Below are 18,356 nucleotides of genomic sequence, written 5' to 3'. Positions count from 1 at the left end.
AGGCTGCATCAGCAGCAAAACTGCCATGACAGAAGCTCTGGCAATGCCACCATTTTCATGTAAACTCCATGCTGACATTGCCAGTCATATCCACATCTTGTGAATAAATTTAAAAAAAAACACTTCAGTATCCTTTTGTAATTTTTTTCAAAAAACTAAACATGCACCATTCATCCTATGCATGCTTGCTTGAAGATGGTTTATTTATTTTTTTTAATCTGCTATTTTTGCAGTTTCAGGCAAGGCCAGTTATGTATAATCTAGGATTGTCATAAAATCTCAGAACTAACAGCACATCAATCCATTCATGAATGATTCAATAAAAGGACTGCCCAGAAACTTTGTAGTCGCCCATCATAGCTTATTTGGTACTTCACAATGTCAATTGTAAAATAGGGAAAGATGTGGGAGTTAACCTGTAATATCTTTTGAACTTATATATTTTTTTCCTTTGCCTTTTTATCTGACAGTCGGGTCTTTTAATAAACCACCATGCAGACCGCACTTTGAACAGCTTCTGTCAGTGGCAGTCGGGATTGGTGAGCAAAGATGGTAGTCGCCATGATCATGCCATTCTGCTGACAGGCCTTGACATTTGTTCTTGGAAGAATGAACCTTGTGATACCTTAGGTGAACATATTAACTAATTTTGAAATGTGAAATGTTTTTACATGAGCATATTTTCAAACTGGAGGAAAAACAAATTTATTTCTACTGCAAAAGAAATTGATCTGTGAACCAATTGTGAAGGAGTGTTTTGGTCATTTTGTATTGTTCAGCAAATTGTTCAGCAAATTATTGCAAGCGAGAGGAAACAAGGAAGTGAATAAACCTTTATTGAAGAGGATTTTTTAAAAAAAATCATATGTCATTGTTCCATTAAGAAAGTTAGCTCATATTTCGTTATATGGGCATTTTGTACTATAGAAGTTGTCATACACTAGTATAGATTCATTAGTGATGCACCTGAACTGTTCCCACCGGTGGTGGTTATAAAGCAGTGAAACAAAAGTATGACAGATCTGAAAATTAACACAGTCTTGACTTGGACTCTCCGGGCACTGCAGGACCATAATTGAATTCATGTGATCTCCTGGAAGATCTTTGAAGCCAATATTAGAAATAATTCTTCTGTTAAATATTAGTGGTGTGGAATGTCAAATTATGAATATTAACGTAAATGTAACTTTTAGACCTGTGCTTTTGAAACATGGGATATGTTTTCTCAGTTCACTTGAAACGATGAGAAAATATATGAATAGCAGGGGCATAAATCTTCTTTAGATTTGCATTTTCATCTGTTTAAATTATCAAGTCCACAAGATTGTTCTTCTCACTTTAGGCATAAATTTCAATTATGGACCAAGTCTTCATATAGATGCAATCATTTGTAACCTTGGAAAAAATATTAGTATAATATTTGGTCACACTTTTCAAATCATTCTGGACACTGCAGATTAAGTGCATGTTCATGCTCAAACCTGTTGTCTTGCTTTATGAGAGATTCTTCCAAACTACTTCAGGCTTGACTTCAAAGCAAAATTGATGTTAATGCTCATGCTAAAGATTGGTCATATTGTCGGAGATTGAGTTATATTGGGGCGGAAATGTGCCCTTTGTCATTTGGGCTGAATGCACTATATCGGTTCTGCTTTTGAATTTTGGATCGTCAGAACTGGAGATCTTTGCAAATGTACTTGGCGTATAGTGTAGGTAGCAAACTTTTATCTGTAGAAGTGGCAGGCTTTAAAATAATAAATACTGTGCTTGCTGCTAATTTTGTTCTATGAAAACCCAAGCTGTGTTATGCAGGCTTCCCTCTGCTTCTGAACTTGCTATTTAACAAGCACAAGAGGAAATGTCATTTTTGAACAACTGCATTGTATGAAATGTAAAGCTATAATTCATTCAAATTGACAAAGTTCAGAGTGAAGTTATTTTCCTGAAAATACATTATCAAAGGATGAATTAACTGCCTTCATTTGGCACATTCTCCAAGCGCTGAATAATTTCAATTTCATATACAATTGAGTGCTTGGAAAAGAAACACTGGATTGCAATTGTGTTATAATCAAATTGTTACTAAATATAATTTATAATGAATACTGCTTCATATATTCAGAGGAATGATCTTTGACTGTATTTGCTTTCATTCATAAATTCTGCAGTTGTAGTGGAGTATCTTCAATTGGTCATTGAAACTGAAGATAATTTATGAATGGAAAACTTCATTACTCATATTGGAAACTGTCAGCTTATCTGCAGCTTTTGACTCTGTTGACCATGTCCTGCTGCCATTATACAGCTGGTTTTATTCTTATCTATTTATTCATGACTTGACAATGGCATCTCTTCCCTACTGTTACTTATGGTCATCCCCCATTTCTCATTTGCATACTCGTTATCAATGAACATAAAACAAAATTGAGGAGTTGGTTTCCATACTTTCACTGAGGACACCCAGCTCAAGTTAACCAACTTTTCCAAGCTCCGCTGTCTCCAGATTCAATGAGTACTTGTCCAAATACCAATACAGGATTGGCATAAATTTAATCCATCTAAACATTGGGAAACCAAAGCCATTGTTCTCCTGGTACAAGTTCCATTCTTTAACTTTCTATCCTTTCCCGTAATTAGCACCCTTCAGCCTGGCTACCTGTATTTTCAATAGTAATTCATAAATGACCTGAATTGAGCTTCAAATTATGTATTTGTGGCATCAGATAGTATCACCTTCATAAAATAGCTGGACTCTGCTCTTGCACCACCTCACCTTGAACCTCAAGATCCAGCTCTTCCAGTGAAAGTATATTCTTCCCAAGAAATCCAAAACTCTGATCAAGTCTTTGATGATTAAATTAAATTTATTTATAACAAAATAGAAGTTGATTCCAGCCATTTAAACCTGTGCCGGAATGAGCCTTGCTATTTTATTCTGCATGAAGTGCCGCAACACAATGCAACTATTGATGTCTGTTTAGAAATGTAAGGGTGCTGAAAAAGCAAATAAAGTTGTAATGAGATCCATTTTAAAAGATTGGAAGCAAATTGATTTTCCAGGATTGAAAACGAACATCCAATCTATCATCCTTTTTTGGTGCTTTGTTTAGCCGTTAAGAGAGAGAGAGGTTGATGCAAGTTAATATATTGCAAGGAATAAGTATGCAATGTTACAGTGGTACAAGATGATAATAAGGCCACGTATGGAGATTTGTATGTCATTCTAGTTGCTTTGCAATTGGAAGGATGTGATGAAATTGGAAAGTAAGCAAAAAAGATTCACAGGCTTTTTACCAGAACTGTAGGGCTTGAGTATAACTAGAAGCAGGACAAATGAAGATTTTTTTTGCCGAGAGTAGAGGTGTTTGAGAGCTGATAATAAAGAGGGATATAAAAAGATGAGGGGAATAGATAAATTCAATAGTCAACTGATAGAACTGAAACAGGATAGAAACTGCTCATTGTTTATTACTGAATATTTATACTTGTATATTTGCAGTCAGTTCTCTCTTAAAATATTTTTTATTGAATCTAATTTAAAAATACACACAATACATAAGCTGGAATATAAGAAAAGACAGGTACTTTATCCATTTCAAATAAAACCTTAATCATACATAGTACAAATTGTGTGAACCCTTCACAATCAAACTTCATAAATCGGAGTATTGAATTCAAGAGTTGGGATGTTATGATGAAATTGTACAAAGTATTGGTGAGGCCAAGTTTGGAATACTGTGTGCAGTTTTGGTCACCGAATTATAGGAAGGATATAAACAAAATAGAGAGAGTGCAGAGAAGGTTCACGAGAACGTTGACAGGATGTCAGGGTTTGAGTTACAGAGAAAGGTTGAGCAGCCTGGGGCTTTTTTCTCTGGAGCGTAGAAGATTGAAGGGGATTTGATGGAGGTGTTCAAGATTTTAAAATGGACAGAGAGGGTCAACGTGGATAGGCTTTTTCAATTATGAGTGGGGGATATTCAAACTAGAGGCCATGGTTTGAGATTGCAGGGGGAAAAGTGTTAAGGGGAACATGAAGGGAAATTTCTTCACGCAAAGGGTGGTTGGGATGTGGAATAAGCTTCTGGCAGAGGTGGTTGAAGCAAGGACGTTATTTACATTTATGGAAAGACTGGATAATTACATGGAAGGGAGAGGATTGGAGGGGTATGGACCAGGTGCTGGTCAGTGGGACTAGGAGGGTGGGGATTTGTTCCAACATGGATTAGTAGGGCCAAACTGGCCTGTTCTGTGTTGTATATGGTTATATGGTTAAACTCATTATATCAATATATTAAAAAAAGAAAACAAAAAAGGAAAAAGTAAAAAAAAACCCTGCCCCCCCCCATTAATCAAACTCCTTCCTCTAAACAAGGCAAACATGCATATCTAATATACATAGGAAATGAAGGACAATATTTGAAAACCAGACAACGCTAGTCAGAAGCATCCAAACACCCAGTTTTTTAATGAAGGTAATACTCCATGAATGGGCCCCATGTCTTATAAAGGTTCACCTTTGCATCTTTAACATTATATCTGATTTTTTTTTATATAAACTTAGGAAGGACGTAACCTCCTGTAACTATTGAGTATGAGTAGGTGAAGTGCTGTCTTTCAGTTTTAAATGCAGTTTAGATTTCAGATTTATTATCCGATCACATTACAACCCTGAGATTCCTTTTTTCTTGCAGGTGAGGCAGAATTACCACTAATTGGTAGTGAAAAAATAAACTGTACACAGTTTAAACATGTAAACAAACAAAGAACTGTAAACAGATAATGAATGAAAACAAACTGTGCAATACAGAGAGAACAAAAAGCAAATCATTAAAGTGCACAAGTAAGAGTCCTTAAATTGAGTTCATCGTTGAGGAGTCTGATGGTGGAGTCTTGTGGCAGCAGCGAGAACAGAGTGTATGCTCTCTGACAGCAGCATTCACTGTAGAAGTACTCAGTAGTGGGGGAGGGTTTTGCCTGTGATGTCCTGGGCTGTGTCCACTACTTTTGGAGGGCTCTACACTCAGGGGTATTGATGTCGCCATACCAGACTGTGATGTGGCTGGTCAGCACACTTTCTACTGCACCTTTGCAGAAATTTCCCAGAGTTTCTAGCGTCATACTGGTGGGAGAGTTTACAGGTATCAGTAAATAGAAATTCTGCCTGGCCTGCAGGAACAAAAATATGAGGGTTGTATGTGATGTCATGGATGTAGTCTGACAATGAAGTTTGAAAGTAGAGAGTGTAGGTTTAAGATGAAGGGAGTGAGGAGATTTAAAAAAGGCCTGAGGGGAAACTTTTTCACTCAGAGGGTGGTGGGCATCTGGAACGAGCAGCCAGAGTAAATGGTAAAGGCAGATACAATTATAACATTTAAAAGACATTGATGGGAAAGGGTTAAAGGGATTTGGACCAAGTACAGCTAAATAGGACTAGATCAGATGGGAAACTTGGTGTGGATAAATTGGGTTTAAAAGCCTGTTTACATGTTGTATTGCTCCATGACTCATTTTTAAGTTGCATTTTGTTTCTCTCCATAGGTTTTGCACCTATCAGTGGGATGTGTAGCAAATATCGCAGTTGTACTGTCAATGAAGACACAGGATTGGGACTGGCATTTACAATTGCTCACGAGTCTGGACACAAGTAAGATTGCAGTCAATATTTCAGTACTTTGCATTCAAGTTATTAGTAAGCTTTATCATCTATGATTAATAATTTAAAAGTATCTGGTTAATATTTTGAAAAAGAATAAACTCATGAATTATTCATTTAATAGTCTTGAAATATGAAGTTTTTGAATTTTTTTCCATCACTTAAATTTAGACATACAGCATTAATAACAGGCCCTTTTGGCCCATAAACCCATGCCGGCCAATTACACCCAATTGACCTACACCATGGTACATTTTTGAACGTTGGGAGGAAACCGGAGCACCCAGAGGAAACCCATGCAAACACAGGGAGAACATACAAACTCCTTACAGACAGTGCTGGATTTGAACCCCATTGCTGGGATTATGCTAACTGCTATCCTGACCATGCTGCCTTGAATTTGTAAAATTCCAGTATTTCCAGATGGTTCTTTATCTGTTTTATCTCATTTTCCTCATTTATCATAACTTTCTCAAAGTTATTTTCTAATTTCAGGATGCAGGTGTCGATGGCAAGGCCAGTATTTGTAGCCCATCCTTTATTGTCCTTGAGAAGGTGGCAGTGAGACATCATCTTGAATTGCTGCTGTGACTTGCCCAGGCTATTTACATTCTTAATGTCTGTCACCAAGAAGGACCAGGGCAGCAAGCACATGAGAAACATCACTAACTGCAAATTCCTTTCACATTGCACACCATCCTGACTTGGAAATATATCACCTTTCCTTTGTTGTCACTAGTTCAGTTAGAGTCATAAAATTCATGGAAATGGGCCCTTCAGCCCACCTTATCCACAGCAACCAAGCTAGTCCTATTTGATTGCATTGAACCCACATTCCTCTAAATCAAGGGTGGGCAAACTTTTTAAAAAATCCACCTTAAGTATTCCCTATGCCATTTTACTTTAGGCATGTGAATGCATGACTTTGTTCAACTTGATTTGCCCAAGGTAGGATTGACCAAAGCAAGATCGTAATTAAAGGTGAATTTCTCAAAGAGAAGTTTCCAGCAGTTTGTAAAATATACAAGGGTATTTATTCTGTGATTACTAAGGGATTGCTTAAGGTGGTATGTGAGTGGAAAGAAAAAGTTTTAAATGTACCTGATTGACTCGTTATGTGCACGGTTTCATAACTCCAACAGAAATGGGCCATTGACAATGTTTCTCAAGCAAAATATATGACTAAAAATTAGGTCTCGAGCAGTGATTCTCAACCTTCCCTTCCCACTCACTCACCAGCTTAAGCAATCCCTTACCAATCACAGAGGACTTATGGCAGAAGAAATACTTAAGGTGGAATGTGAGGTTTTTTTTTAAATTGTTGCCTACCCCTTCTCTAAATCCTTCTGTCTAAAAGTCAGTGTTACAATGATAAATGTTACAAAATTTCTCCACTTCCATCACTTTCTAGATCTTCCATTGCCAGACCCTGCATCTTCCTAATTATAATCAATTGGGAGTGGCATAACCATGGAAAAGGTCCAATTGCTTTTAGATGCGATGATCGCTTGCAACGCCAGCAGTTATTGCCTATCTGTAAATGTCCTTAAGAAAGTTGTAGTTAGCAATGCATTTCGTTGATGGTATATACTGTAAACCATGGTGTTTCGGTGAAAGAGAGATTTAGGATGTTGAAAAGATTGCCGGTCAAGCAGGCTGCTTTGTCCTAGATAGCACAGAGCTTCCTGAATGTTATTAAATATGCACTCATCATGCTCCCAATATGTGCTTCATTAATAGTAAGAAGGTACTATCTTGGTAAACATTGACCAAGAGAATACATTTAGTATCTTTTTGCCACCCACAGTAGGTATCCATTCCATCCCCATTACTCTTCTGACACTGGTTTATAACAATCCTTTGACCCTAATGTAGACTCGCAATAAAACCTTTTGCAGTCTTTTTCTTTAAATTTCCTTGCAAATGTTACTTCTGCAGCATTTGTATTCATCCTCGTACTCTTCAGAATGAAGCTGAAATGTCTTACACAACCTTCTACTTTATTAGCAAGGTTCTCACAAAATATCCTACTTTATTAGCAAGGGTTTGCCCGGCCTTGCCTGTCCTCTCTGTTTTTCGATATGCTATTTCACCCACATTGGACCTGAGGCTGTCCATTGCTCCACCTGTGTCAGAAAGAGTTTTTCCAGAGTTCCTCCTGTTCTCACTGTAACATGATCGATCGTACTCGGAGACTTGTGAGGAGAATAAACAGGTTTTTATTAGCTTACAACTAATGGCCAGTATTTACAGAGGTCTTCAGATAAATCGGTTAAGGCAGGAAAATGGTTTATATGGGGACCTACGGGGGTGGAGCCAAGAGGAGGGGTCGGCCGTCTAATATTAGAGGCAGTGAATTCCAGTTCACTGCACTCACATTGAAGTGTGGGTCCAGGCTTGGGTATTCCATTTAGCTTTGCAAAATAAATTAAAGTTGAAAATATTGATGTGAATCAACACTCAGAGATTTGTAGTAAAGGGTAATGGGACAATCTGCCATAAACTTCTGGTGTGGTGTTACTATTGGTTACTCCGGTGAAATTAACCAGGATTGCAATTATTCAGGATTCATTGAAAATTTGGTTTGACTATCATAATGATAAATTCAAAGAGATCCTTTCAACAGTGCTTAATCATTCTTTCTATCCATCACTTTGCTTCCTGTCATTATAAATAGTTCGAGATGTGAACTATTTACTTTAGACATGTGAATCCACGACTTTGTTCTACTTGATTTGCCCAAGGTAGGATTGACCAAAGCAAGAGCATAATTAAGGGTGATTTTCTCAAAGAGAAGTTTCTAGCAGTTTGCAAAAATATACAAGGGTATTCTTTTCCAGTAGATCATTTATGCAGAGAAGTGAAATTGGTATCTTCAGAAGCTGCAGCTTATTCATTTTAAGATTTTAAATAAAAGGTTTCATTTCTTAAGTCCCTCAATGTTTCCGACAATGAGCTGAAGATTTGTCATTGGTGGAAGAATAACACATTCTGAGCTTTCTCTCTGTAAAAGGGTAATGCATAAGTCAACACTCCTCAACATGATTCAGCAAAAACATACAGTTCAGCAGCTCCATTGCTAAAGTTGTTATACAGGAATATATTTCAGATTTATTGTCAGAGTACATAACATATAACCCTGAGATTCCTTTTTCCTGCACGCATGGTAGAATTACCATTAATTGGTAGTACAATTACCAGAATCAGATCCAAACCACATGAATCTTGTGACAGATTATAGATTAGTTTTCAAGGAGATAAATTGGGCCAGGTATTTTTTGTATAGGTCACATACAAACATTTCAAAACAGATCTCATTTAAAATACTGGAGCTCTGCTCAAGCCAGACAGTCCAGCTCCAAGAGCCTTTGAAAAAACCTTGGAGAGTGGACAAGGGACTTCGCTAATGGAGTGTTGTTTTGAAAAGCAACAGATGGAGGTTGCTGTTCTAAGAGGGTCATGTAATTTTGAATGCAGAGAGAGTAAAACAGGCTTTTCTCAGAGAGAGAGAGAGAGAGAGAGATCAATTCTCCAGTTTTACAGTCAGCAGCAACAGCTGGGACTGGAAAAGGACAAGCTGGCAAGCTTGTGGGAAAACCCCATTTTAAAGACAGATTGTGAGTGTTTAGTTCAGCCTGGTCAAAGCCCTTGTAGTTCATACAAGAGGAGAAGACTGGCTGCCTAATGTTTCACTTGAAATAAAAGAAATAAAATAAAATGTTTGGTACAGCAGTGGGGCAAGGTTTAAACTAATTTGGCAGGGGTATGGGAACCAGAGTGATAGGGAAAAGGGTAGGGAAGATAAAGTAATGGCCAGGAAAAGTAAAATAGGAAAAGTAATGTTGGGAGGAGAAAGTAAAAAATCAGATGGTGCAGTGAGTTTTCAGGTCAATGATAGTGTTAAGAAAATTACAAAGAAAAATAGTGGGCAGAAAAATCAAAAGAAAAGGTTACAGAAGTCACTAGATATTAAAAGGACAAAGAGCATAAGGGCTCTTTATCTGAATGCCCGCAGTATTAGAAATAAGGTTAATGAACTTGAGGCGCAAATCAGAACCCATGCCTATGATTTGGTCGCCATCACGGAAACATGGCTACAAGGTGACTCTAAATGGGAATTAAACTTTCAAGGGTATCAGGTGGTACAAAGAGATAAACAGGATGGTAAGGGAGGTAGAGTTGCACTCTTAATCAAAGATGAGCTCCAGGCAGTAGTGAGGGATAATATAAGATCTAAAGAGCATAATGTTGAGTCCATTTGGGTAGAGATAAAGAATAACAAAGGGAAAAAAATTATTGGTGGGTGTTATCTATCGCCCACCAAATAACAATAGTTTAGTGGCACAGGAAATAAATAGAGAGATAAGTGAGACATGTAATAATAATACGGCAGTAGTCATGGGGGTCTTTAACTTCCACATAGATTGGGAAAATCAAGTTGGTCGTGGGAGTCTGGAAGAGGACTTCATAGAATGCATCTGCGATAACTTTCTTGAGCAACATGTTAAGGAACCCACAAGAGAAAATGCTCTCCTGGATCTAGTGTTGTGCAATGAGATAGGTAGAGTAAATGATGTAATAGTCAGAGACCATCTGGGAAATAGCGATCATAGTATGATTGAATTTCTCATTCAGATGGAAGGGGAAATAGTTAGATCTAAAACTAAAATATTATACTTAAACAAGGGTGACTACCATAGGATGAGGGAGGAATTGGGCAGAGTGGACTGGGAGCACCAGCTAATTGATGAAACACTTGAGGAACAGTGGAAGATTTTCAAAGAAATATTTTGTAATGCTCAACAAAAATATATTCCAGTCAGGAAAAATGGCAGCAAGGGAGGGAAAAAATCAACCGTGGTTAACAAAGGAAATAAAAGAGAGTATAAAATTGAAGGCGCAGGTGTACAAAGCTGCAAAGAGCAGTGGGAAACTGGAAGATTGGGAAAACTTTAAGAGACAACAAGGGGTTACAAAGTGGGTAATAAGAAATGGGAAAAAGGATTATGAAAGTAAATTGGCACAAAATATAAAAACAGAAAGCAAAAAATTTTATAAATATATAAAACGGAAGAGGGTGGCCAGAGTTAACATCAGACCCTTGAAGGATGAGAAAGGAAAACTGGTAGCAAAAAATGAGGAAATGGCCGAGGCATTAAACAAATATTTTGTGTCAGTCTTCACGGTGGAAGACACGTCCAGCATGCCCAAGTGCGGAGTTAAGGATGCGAATGTTGGGGAGGGCCTTGATAAAACAGTTGTTACAAAGGAAGTAGTGATGGAGAAACTAATGGGACTAAAGCCAGACAAATCACCTGGTCCTGATGATATGCATCCAGGGGTTCTGAAGGAAATGGCAGAAGTTATAGTTGATGCATTGGTGGTCATATACCAAAATTCCTTGGATTCTGGGCAGGTCCCGGCAGACTGGAAGACAGCAAATGTCATGCCACTTTTTAAGAAGGGATGTAGGCAGAAGACTGGAAATTATCAGCCAATTAGCTTGACGTCTGTAGTTGGAAAAATGCTTGAAGCCGTCATTAAAGATGAAATAGTGAAACTTTTGGAACGTAAGGGTTCAATCAGGCAGACGCAGCATGGTTTTAGAAAGGGAAGATCTTGTTTGACAAGCTTGTTAGGATTCTTTGAGGATATAATGGGTGCGATGGATAGAGGGGAACAGGTTGATATTGTATATTTGGATTTCCAGAAAGCGTTTGATAAGGTGCCACACAAGAGACTTATCAGTAAGTTACAGGAAAGTGGAGTCCAGGGAAGTATATTGGCCTGGATTGAAAATTGGTTGTCTGACAGGAGACAGAGAGTTGGGATAAATGGGAGTTTTTCAGGTTGGCAGAGAGTGGTAAGTGGGGTGCCGCAGGGGTCAGTGTTAGGCCCACAACTGTTCATCATTTACATTGATGACTTGGAGGAGGGGACAAAATGTGGTGTAGCCAAGTTTGCAGATGACACCAAATTGAGTGGAAGAGCAAATTGTAATGAGGATGTGGAGAGTTTGCAGAGGGATATAGTTAAGCTGGATGAGTGGGCAAAGGTCTGGCAGATGGAGTACAATGTTAGTAAATGTGAGGTTATCCACTTTGGCAAGAAAAATAAAAGAGCTGAATATTATTTAAATGGTGAAAAACTGCAGCGTGCTGTTGTGCAGAGGGACTTGGGAGTGCTTGTGCATGAATCGCAAAAAGTTAGGTTGCAGGTGCAGCAGGTTATTAAGAAGGCAAATGGAATGTTGGCCTTCATCTCTAGAAGAATTGAATTCAGGAGTAGGGAGGTAATGTTGCAACTGTATAAGGTACTGGTGAGACCGCACCTGGAGTACTGTGTCCAGTTCTGGTCTCCATATTTGAGGAAGGATATACTGGCTTTGGAGACGGTCCAGAGGAGGTTTACTAGGTTGACCCCTGGGATGAAGGGGTTGACTTATGATGAAAGGTTAAATCGTCTAGGATTGTATTCGTTCGAGTTCAGAAGAATGAGAGGAGATCTTATAGAAACATATAGGATTATGAAGGGTATGGATAGGATAGATGTAGAAAGGTTTTTTGAGCTGGCCAGGGAAACTAAAACGAGAGGACACAGTCTCAAGATTCGGGGGAGTAGATTTAGGACAGAGATGAGGAAAAATAGTTTTTCCAGAGAGTAGTGAATGTTTGGAATTCTCTAACCAGGGAAGTGGTTGAGGCTGCCTCATTAAACATATTTAAAATTTGGTTAGATAAATTTTTACATGATAGAGGAATTAGGGGATATGGGGAGAAGGCAGGTAGGTGGAGTTAGGTCAAAAATTAGATCAGCCATGATCGTATTGAATGGCGGAGCAGGCTCAATGGGCCATTTTTGGCCTACTCCTGTTCCTACTTCCTATGTTCCTATGTAAACAAACAGGAACTCTGTGGTGACCTGAAAGAAAGAGGTTATCATCTGGAAAACCCTGACGGGGCAAGTTTCCTCTGGAAGACTCTGAAGTGGCTGATGAAAAAAATCAGTTGTGGGTGTCCAACAAACAATAAATCTCTCTCTGAAAACCAACAAGAACCTTCATTAGCAGTAATCATTTACCTTTCAAGCACCAAAACCTGGTGAACTCCATAAATGTTAAATTCTGTGCACAGTATAAGAATTGCCTGCAACCAGTAAACTTGGAGGAATGAGAAGTGAGATTGGACTGTGAGTCAAAGAACTTTCCTGAACTTAGACACACATTATATACGTGCGCTTAGAATTAGAAGAGGGTTAAGTTAGGTTAAGTAAATCAATAGAAATATGTTAAAGTGTGATTCTGTTTTCATGTTTAAAGATAATTAACTTTTGTTTAAGTAACCATTTGTCTTGGTGAATATGTATTGCTGCTACGTTTTGAGGTCTTCTGGGCTTGTAACAATCTAGACTGATTGTGTTTGTAAGGTTTGGGTGGTTCCTGCCCAGGATGAGCTAACTTGGTCCATGATATAAGTAGCTACCTATTAGCATAGCATATCTTTCTGAAGATTCACTAAGATTGGAGGTGAGGTTGGCAGTGAAGAAGGTTTTCAAAACTTGCAGAGGGTGGACCAGCTGCAAAAATGGGGTGAAAAATTACAGATGGAATTTAATGCAGGCAAGGGTGAGGTGTTGCATTTTGGAAGGACGAACCATGAAAGGATGTACACTAAATGGCAGTGCAGTAAAACAGAGGGATCTAGGAATACAGCTACATAATTCCCTGAAAGTCACATCTCAGGTAGGTAGTGTTGTAGAGAGCTTTTGGCACATTGGCCTTCATCTATCAAAGTATTGAGTATGGAAGTTGGGATGTTATGGTAAAGTTGTATAAGATATTGGTGAGGCCAAATTTGGAGTATTGTGTGCAGTTTTGCTCATGTAAGTACAGGAAAGATAGCAGTAAGATAGAAAGAGGGCAAAAATTTACTAGGATGCTGTGTGGAGTTCAGGAACTGAGTTACAGGGTAAGGTTAAACAGGTTAGGATCTTATTCACTAGTGCATGGAAGAATGAGGGTAGATTTGATAGAGGTGTTTAAAATTAAGAGGGGATAGACAGGGTAAATGTACGTAGGCTTTTTCCACTGAGGGTAGGTGAGATACAAACCAGAGGACATGTATTAAGGGTAAAAGGGGAGAGGTTTATGGGAGACATGAGGGGAAACTTTCATGTGTTAACTCTTTCTCTCTCAATAGATTCTACCTGACTTGCTGAGTATTGACAGCACTTTTTTAGTTCAGATCTACAGCCTCTGCAGTTTTTTTTATATATAATGTTTTGTTTGACCATCACAAACTCTAATAGAACAGAGAGGTGCACCAAGTCGGGCTGCTGCCTCTCAGCTCCAGCAGTCTGGTTTCAATCCTGACCTCCAGTGCTGTCCTTGTGACTGTACGGTTTTCATCCAGGTACTCCAGTTTTCCCTCTCATCTCAAAGGCGTGTGTTGGTAGATTAATTGGTCACTCCGTATAATCTATAGTGTGCAGCTGAATAGCAGAATCTGGCAAGAGTTGATGGGAATGTGGAGAGAGTAGGTTGTGAGGAAGAACTGATAGAAAATTGGATAGCTCTGTGAGATTCAATGGGTTGAAATGGCCTTCAATATAATGAGAAATATGGAACTGGTAACAATAAGATTAAAATGCATAACTGCATAATTTACATATAGCTTCTGATAGTGGGGAGAAAAACGAATAATATGCACTTACCATCCAAGGAAGACCATCATCTTGCATCTCTTCAGTCACATTTGAGTTGTATATATTATTTGGAAGGTAAAAAGAAATCCATAACTCATGAAACTTCATCTGCTAGGGATCCCAACATTATTTTCCCATCACGTATGGATTTGTAAAATTTTAGGAGTTTTTGTAACTGGTCTACAGGAAACATATATCATACAGAAGAATATGTGGGAGGAAAGTGGATGCATTTAAAAAGAAACATGAAAATGTCAGTGTTATTTGCCTAGTCTAATTATAACAAATTTTAAATTTGTAATCAAACAATTCACATGTAATTAAAGTGCCCATTCCAGATTTTATTCAAGGTTATTTGTATACATTTTGGTTTGACTGTGTAGAAATTACAGCATTTTTTATACATAGTCCCCTCATTTCAGGGCACCATAATGTTTGGAACATTTGGTTTCACAGGTGTTTGTGAGTACTCAGCTATGTTTAATTCCAGGTATAAGAGAGCTAGGCTTGCTTCTAAGCTTTTGATCACCTTTGGAGTCTGTAGTTGCCATTTGCAAACATGAGGACCAGAGTTGTTTCAATGAAAGTCAAAGAAGCCATTATGAGGCTGAAAAAACAAGAATAAAACAGTAAGAGACATCGCACAAACATTAGGATTACCAAAATCAACAGTTTGGAACATCATTAAGAATAAAGAGCGTACTGGTGAGCTCAATTGCAAAGAGTCTGATATTCCAAGGAAAACCTCCACTGCTGATGGCAGAATTCTTATCATAATGAAGAAAAATCCCCTCAAAAATGTCCAACAGATCAGAACCACTCTTCAGGAGGCAAGTGTTCAGGTAATCAATGGCCACTGTCTTTAGAAGACTTCACAAACTGAAATACTGAGGCTACACTGCAAGATGAAAACCACTAGTTAGCCACAGAAACAGGATGGCTAGACTACAGTTTGCCAAGAAGTATTTAAAAGATTCTGGAGAAAGGTCTTGTGGACAGAGGAGGACAAGATTAACCTGTCTCAGAGTGATGGCAAAACCAAAGTGTGGAGGTGTAAAGGAACTGCCCAAGATGCAAATCATACTACCTTTGACATGGTTTGCAACTTGCAGGGTCGCCTTTGTATTTCTGTTCATGATGTTTTCTGTGGACAGTACTCATTTTTGACACATTCACACCTGCCCCCTAAAGAATATTACTGATCTATCTAACATATGGTAATCTTAAGGTTTGGGTGATGTCTCTTGTTTTACAGCCTCGTAATGACTTCTTTGACTTTCATTGACACAGCTCTTGTCCTCATGTAGAAAAATGGCAACTACAGGCTCCAAAGATGATCAGAGCTTAGAAGCAGGCCTTGCTCTCTTATACCTGCACCAATGAAGCAATTAAACATACTTGAATACTCTAAAACACCTGTGAAGCCAAATGTCCCAAACATGATAGTGCCTTGAAATGAGGGGAGGGTGTATTAAAAGTGATATAATTTGTAAATAGTCAAACTAAAACCTTGAATAAAATCTGGAATGTGCATTTTAATTATATGTGAATTGTTTGATTATAAATTTAAAACTATGGAGCACAGGAGGAAAAAAAGTGTCCCAAACATTAAGAAGACCACTGTTAAATATTTGTTGAGACATGGGGAATTCCCCAGTGAGAGTTGCTGATGCCTTGGTTTAACCTGCCAATACCTCTGTGCGTGCCACAGCTGCACTTCGAGCCTAAACCTGATACTTTTATTTTGTATTCTCATCACTGAAATGAGGCTATAACCTGCAACCTTTTGACTTGAAAGCCACTGGCTACTGAGCCACAGTTCTCCCCAGCACCATTTAAGCAGTACAGTTACCTTGACTCTATTATAATGCCAGCGACCTGGGTTCAAATCCAGTGCTGACTGTAAAGAGTTGGTACATTCTCCCCATGTCTGCGTGAGTTTCCTCTGGACTCTCCGGTTTCCTCCCACCCTTCAAAATGTACGGGGGTTGCTGGTTTAATTGGGAAATTTGGGTGGCATGGGCTTGTGATTGGGAAGGGCCTGTTACCATGCTGTGTGTCTTAATTAAAATTTAAGATCAAGAAAAGCTACAGTTTTCTGAAATAATGTTTTGAAGAAGGGTCAACTCTTGTTTCTCCCCTCACAGATGCCATTTGACCTGCTGAGTATTTCCAGCTCTTCCTGCTTTTACATTACTGGTTTTAGAATCTACTTTCCTGGCATCTAAATAGACGAAAATGATTACAGGATGCCTTTTTAACACATTGTTATACTTTTTATTAAACTCCCGCCTAATTTTGAAATTTGTCATTTTAGACTTTCCTCCAGCATGTTGTTATTAGTTCATGCCAAGTTAAGACACAATGGATTGTACAAGAGCCAGATTGTTAAATATTTAAAATGTTTTTAAAAATAAGTAATCCTGAAAATGTTGGAGTAAAACTCATCAGTGCCCAATCTACCAAAATTGACGAGTACTGTGCCTTGTGATTTTCATTAATGACAGAAATGGTGCTATAAGTAAAGAAAAAGGATATAAAATTCTGTTGCAAACGTGAACTATTCATTGAAACTGTTTTAATAATATTTTAAACTGGTGCAAACTAATACAAAAATTATTGAACTATGAAAATTTCAGTTCTCTGTATGACAAGCACCATAAAAACCCTGTTTAGGGAAATCCACTGATCTCCCAATTTAATAATCGTCTACTGGCTGCCTGCACAATTTATTGCAGCTGAATATGAGCACAGTTGGCTGGAAACGAAACTGTATTACTTTAGGAAAACATAATGCATTTGTGCCCAGTGAAATAGTCTTGGAGCAGACTGGTTAGTAACTTATCGCTGCTCTGAAACAGTTGGATTCCCATTCTTTCTCTCTTTATGAAGAAGCAGTAAAAGAGTCTGCCATATTATTGTCACCAAGATGTAATGCGGCTCAAGCCTCATTTATATCACCATCAGCAATCAAAACCTATTTAAATGAATTGAATTACTTACTGAAGTTCATTGTCAACGTTACAGGGAAAGGTTGTGCAGACTGGGGCTTTTTTCTCTGGAGTGTAGAAGATTCAGAGGGGACTTGATAGAGGTGTTTAAGATTTTAAAAGGGACAGACAGAGTAAACGTGGATAGGCTTTTTCAATTAAGAGTGGGGGAGATTCAAACTAGAGGGCATGGTTTAAGTTTGAAGGGGGAAAATTATAAGGGAAACATGAGGGGAAATTTCTTGACGCAAAGGGTGGTGGGGATGTGGAATGAGCTTCCGACAGACGTGGTCGAGGCGGGATCATTGGTTACATTTAAGGAAAGACTGGATAGTTACATGGATAGGAGAGGACTGGAGGGGTATGGACCGGGTGCTGGTCAGTGGGACTAGGAGGGTGGGGATTTGTTACGGCATGGACTAGTAGGGCCGAACTGTCCTGTTCTGTGCTGTAAGTGGTTATATGGTTGTTTTGAGTCCATACTATAAGATCTTGACTAGTGAACTGAGGAATTTTATGTTAATATGAATGTGCCTGAAGTGAATGAACAATTGGACCAAATTAAGTTGATTGACACCCTACAGCTGATTGAGCCACAGCCTGTCACCAACTTCTCTGTATACTTGGCCAAGCATGGATGTCTGAGGTGAGCTTGGGGGTCAGTGCCATTGACTCCAGCAGCAGAGCAGGAACATGCTAGTGAGTGGACTGAATGCATTTGGCATCTGATTTTCAGCATTCTTCTAGGGACGGCCAGTGTGTGAATGATCACTGCCTTCAGTTGAATGAATTCGCCAACCATTTTTTTTAAAATGTTTCAATTATTCTAATGTTTTTGAAGTTTTTTTAAAAAATAAAATTCTGTTTATATGTATTTATTGATTATATTTAATTGAAAATCTTCTATGTCTCTGTTGGAGGTATTTAAAATGGTTCAAAAGCCATTAACAGCATCAAGCCCCATCTCTTTGGACAGCTCTTGGGACCATAGGGCCAACTTGTCTGAC

At 38.4% G+C, this 18,356-nt stretch overlaps 1 protein-coding gene across 1 annotated transcript in view; it reads left to right on the top strand.

Annotated features, from left to right (window-relative positions):
• Positions 1-18,356, top strand: part of LOC138760465 (A disintegrin and metalloproteinase with thrombospondin motifs 16) — a 213,277-nt gene that overhangs the window by 90,060 nt on the left and 104,861 nt on the right. The window contains exons 7-8 of the mRNA XM_069931104.1: positions 471-630; positions 5,542-5,647. Of these exons, the coding sequence (XP_069787205.1) occupies positions 471-630; positions 5,542-5,647 (266 nt within the window). The remainder of the gene's footprint in view (positions 1-470; positions 631-5,541; positions 5,648-18,356) is intronic.

This window comes from Narcine bancroftii, chromosome 1 (genome assembly GCF_036971445.1).
Source record: "Narcine bancroftii isolate sNarBan1 chromosome 1, sNarBan1.hap1, whole genome shotgun sequence".
Classification (NCBI taxonomy): Eukaryota; Metazoa; Chordata; class Chondrichthyes; order Torpediniformes; family Narcinidae; genus Narcine; species Narcine bancroftii.
Note: the sequence above shows the minus strand (reverse complement) of the source record. Positions and strands in the feature narration are given on the sequence as shown.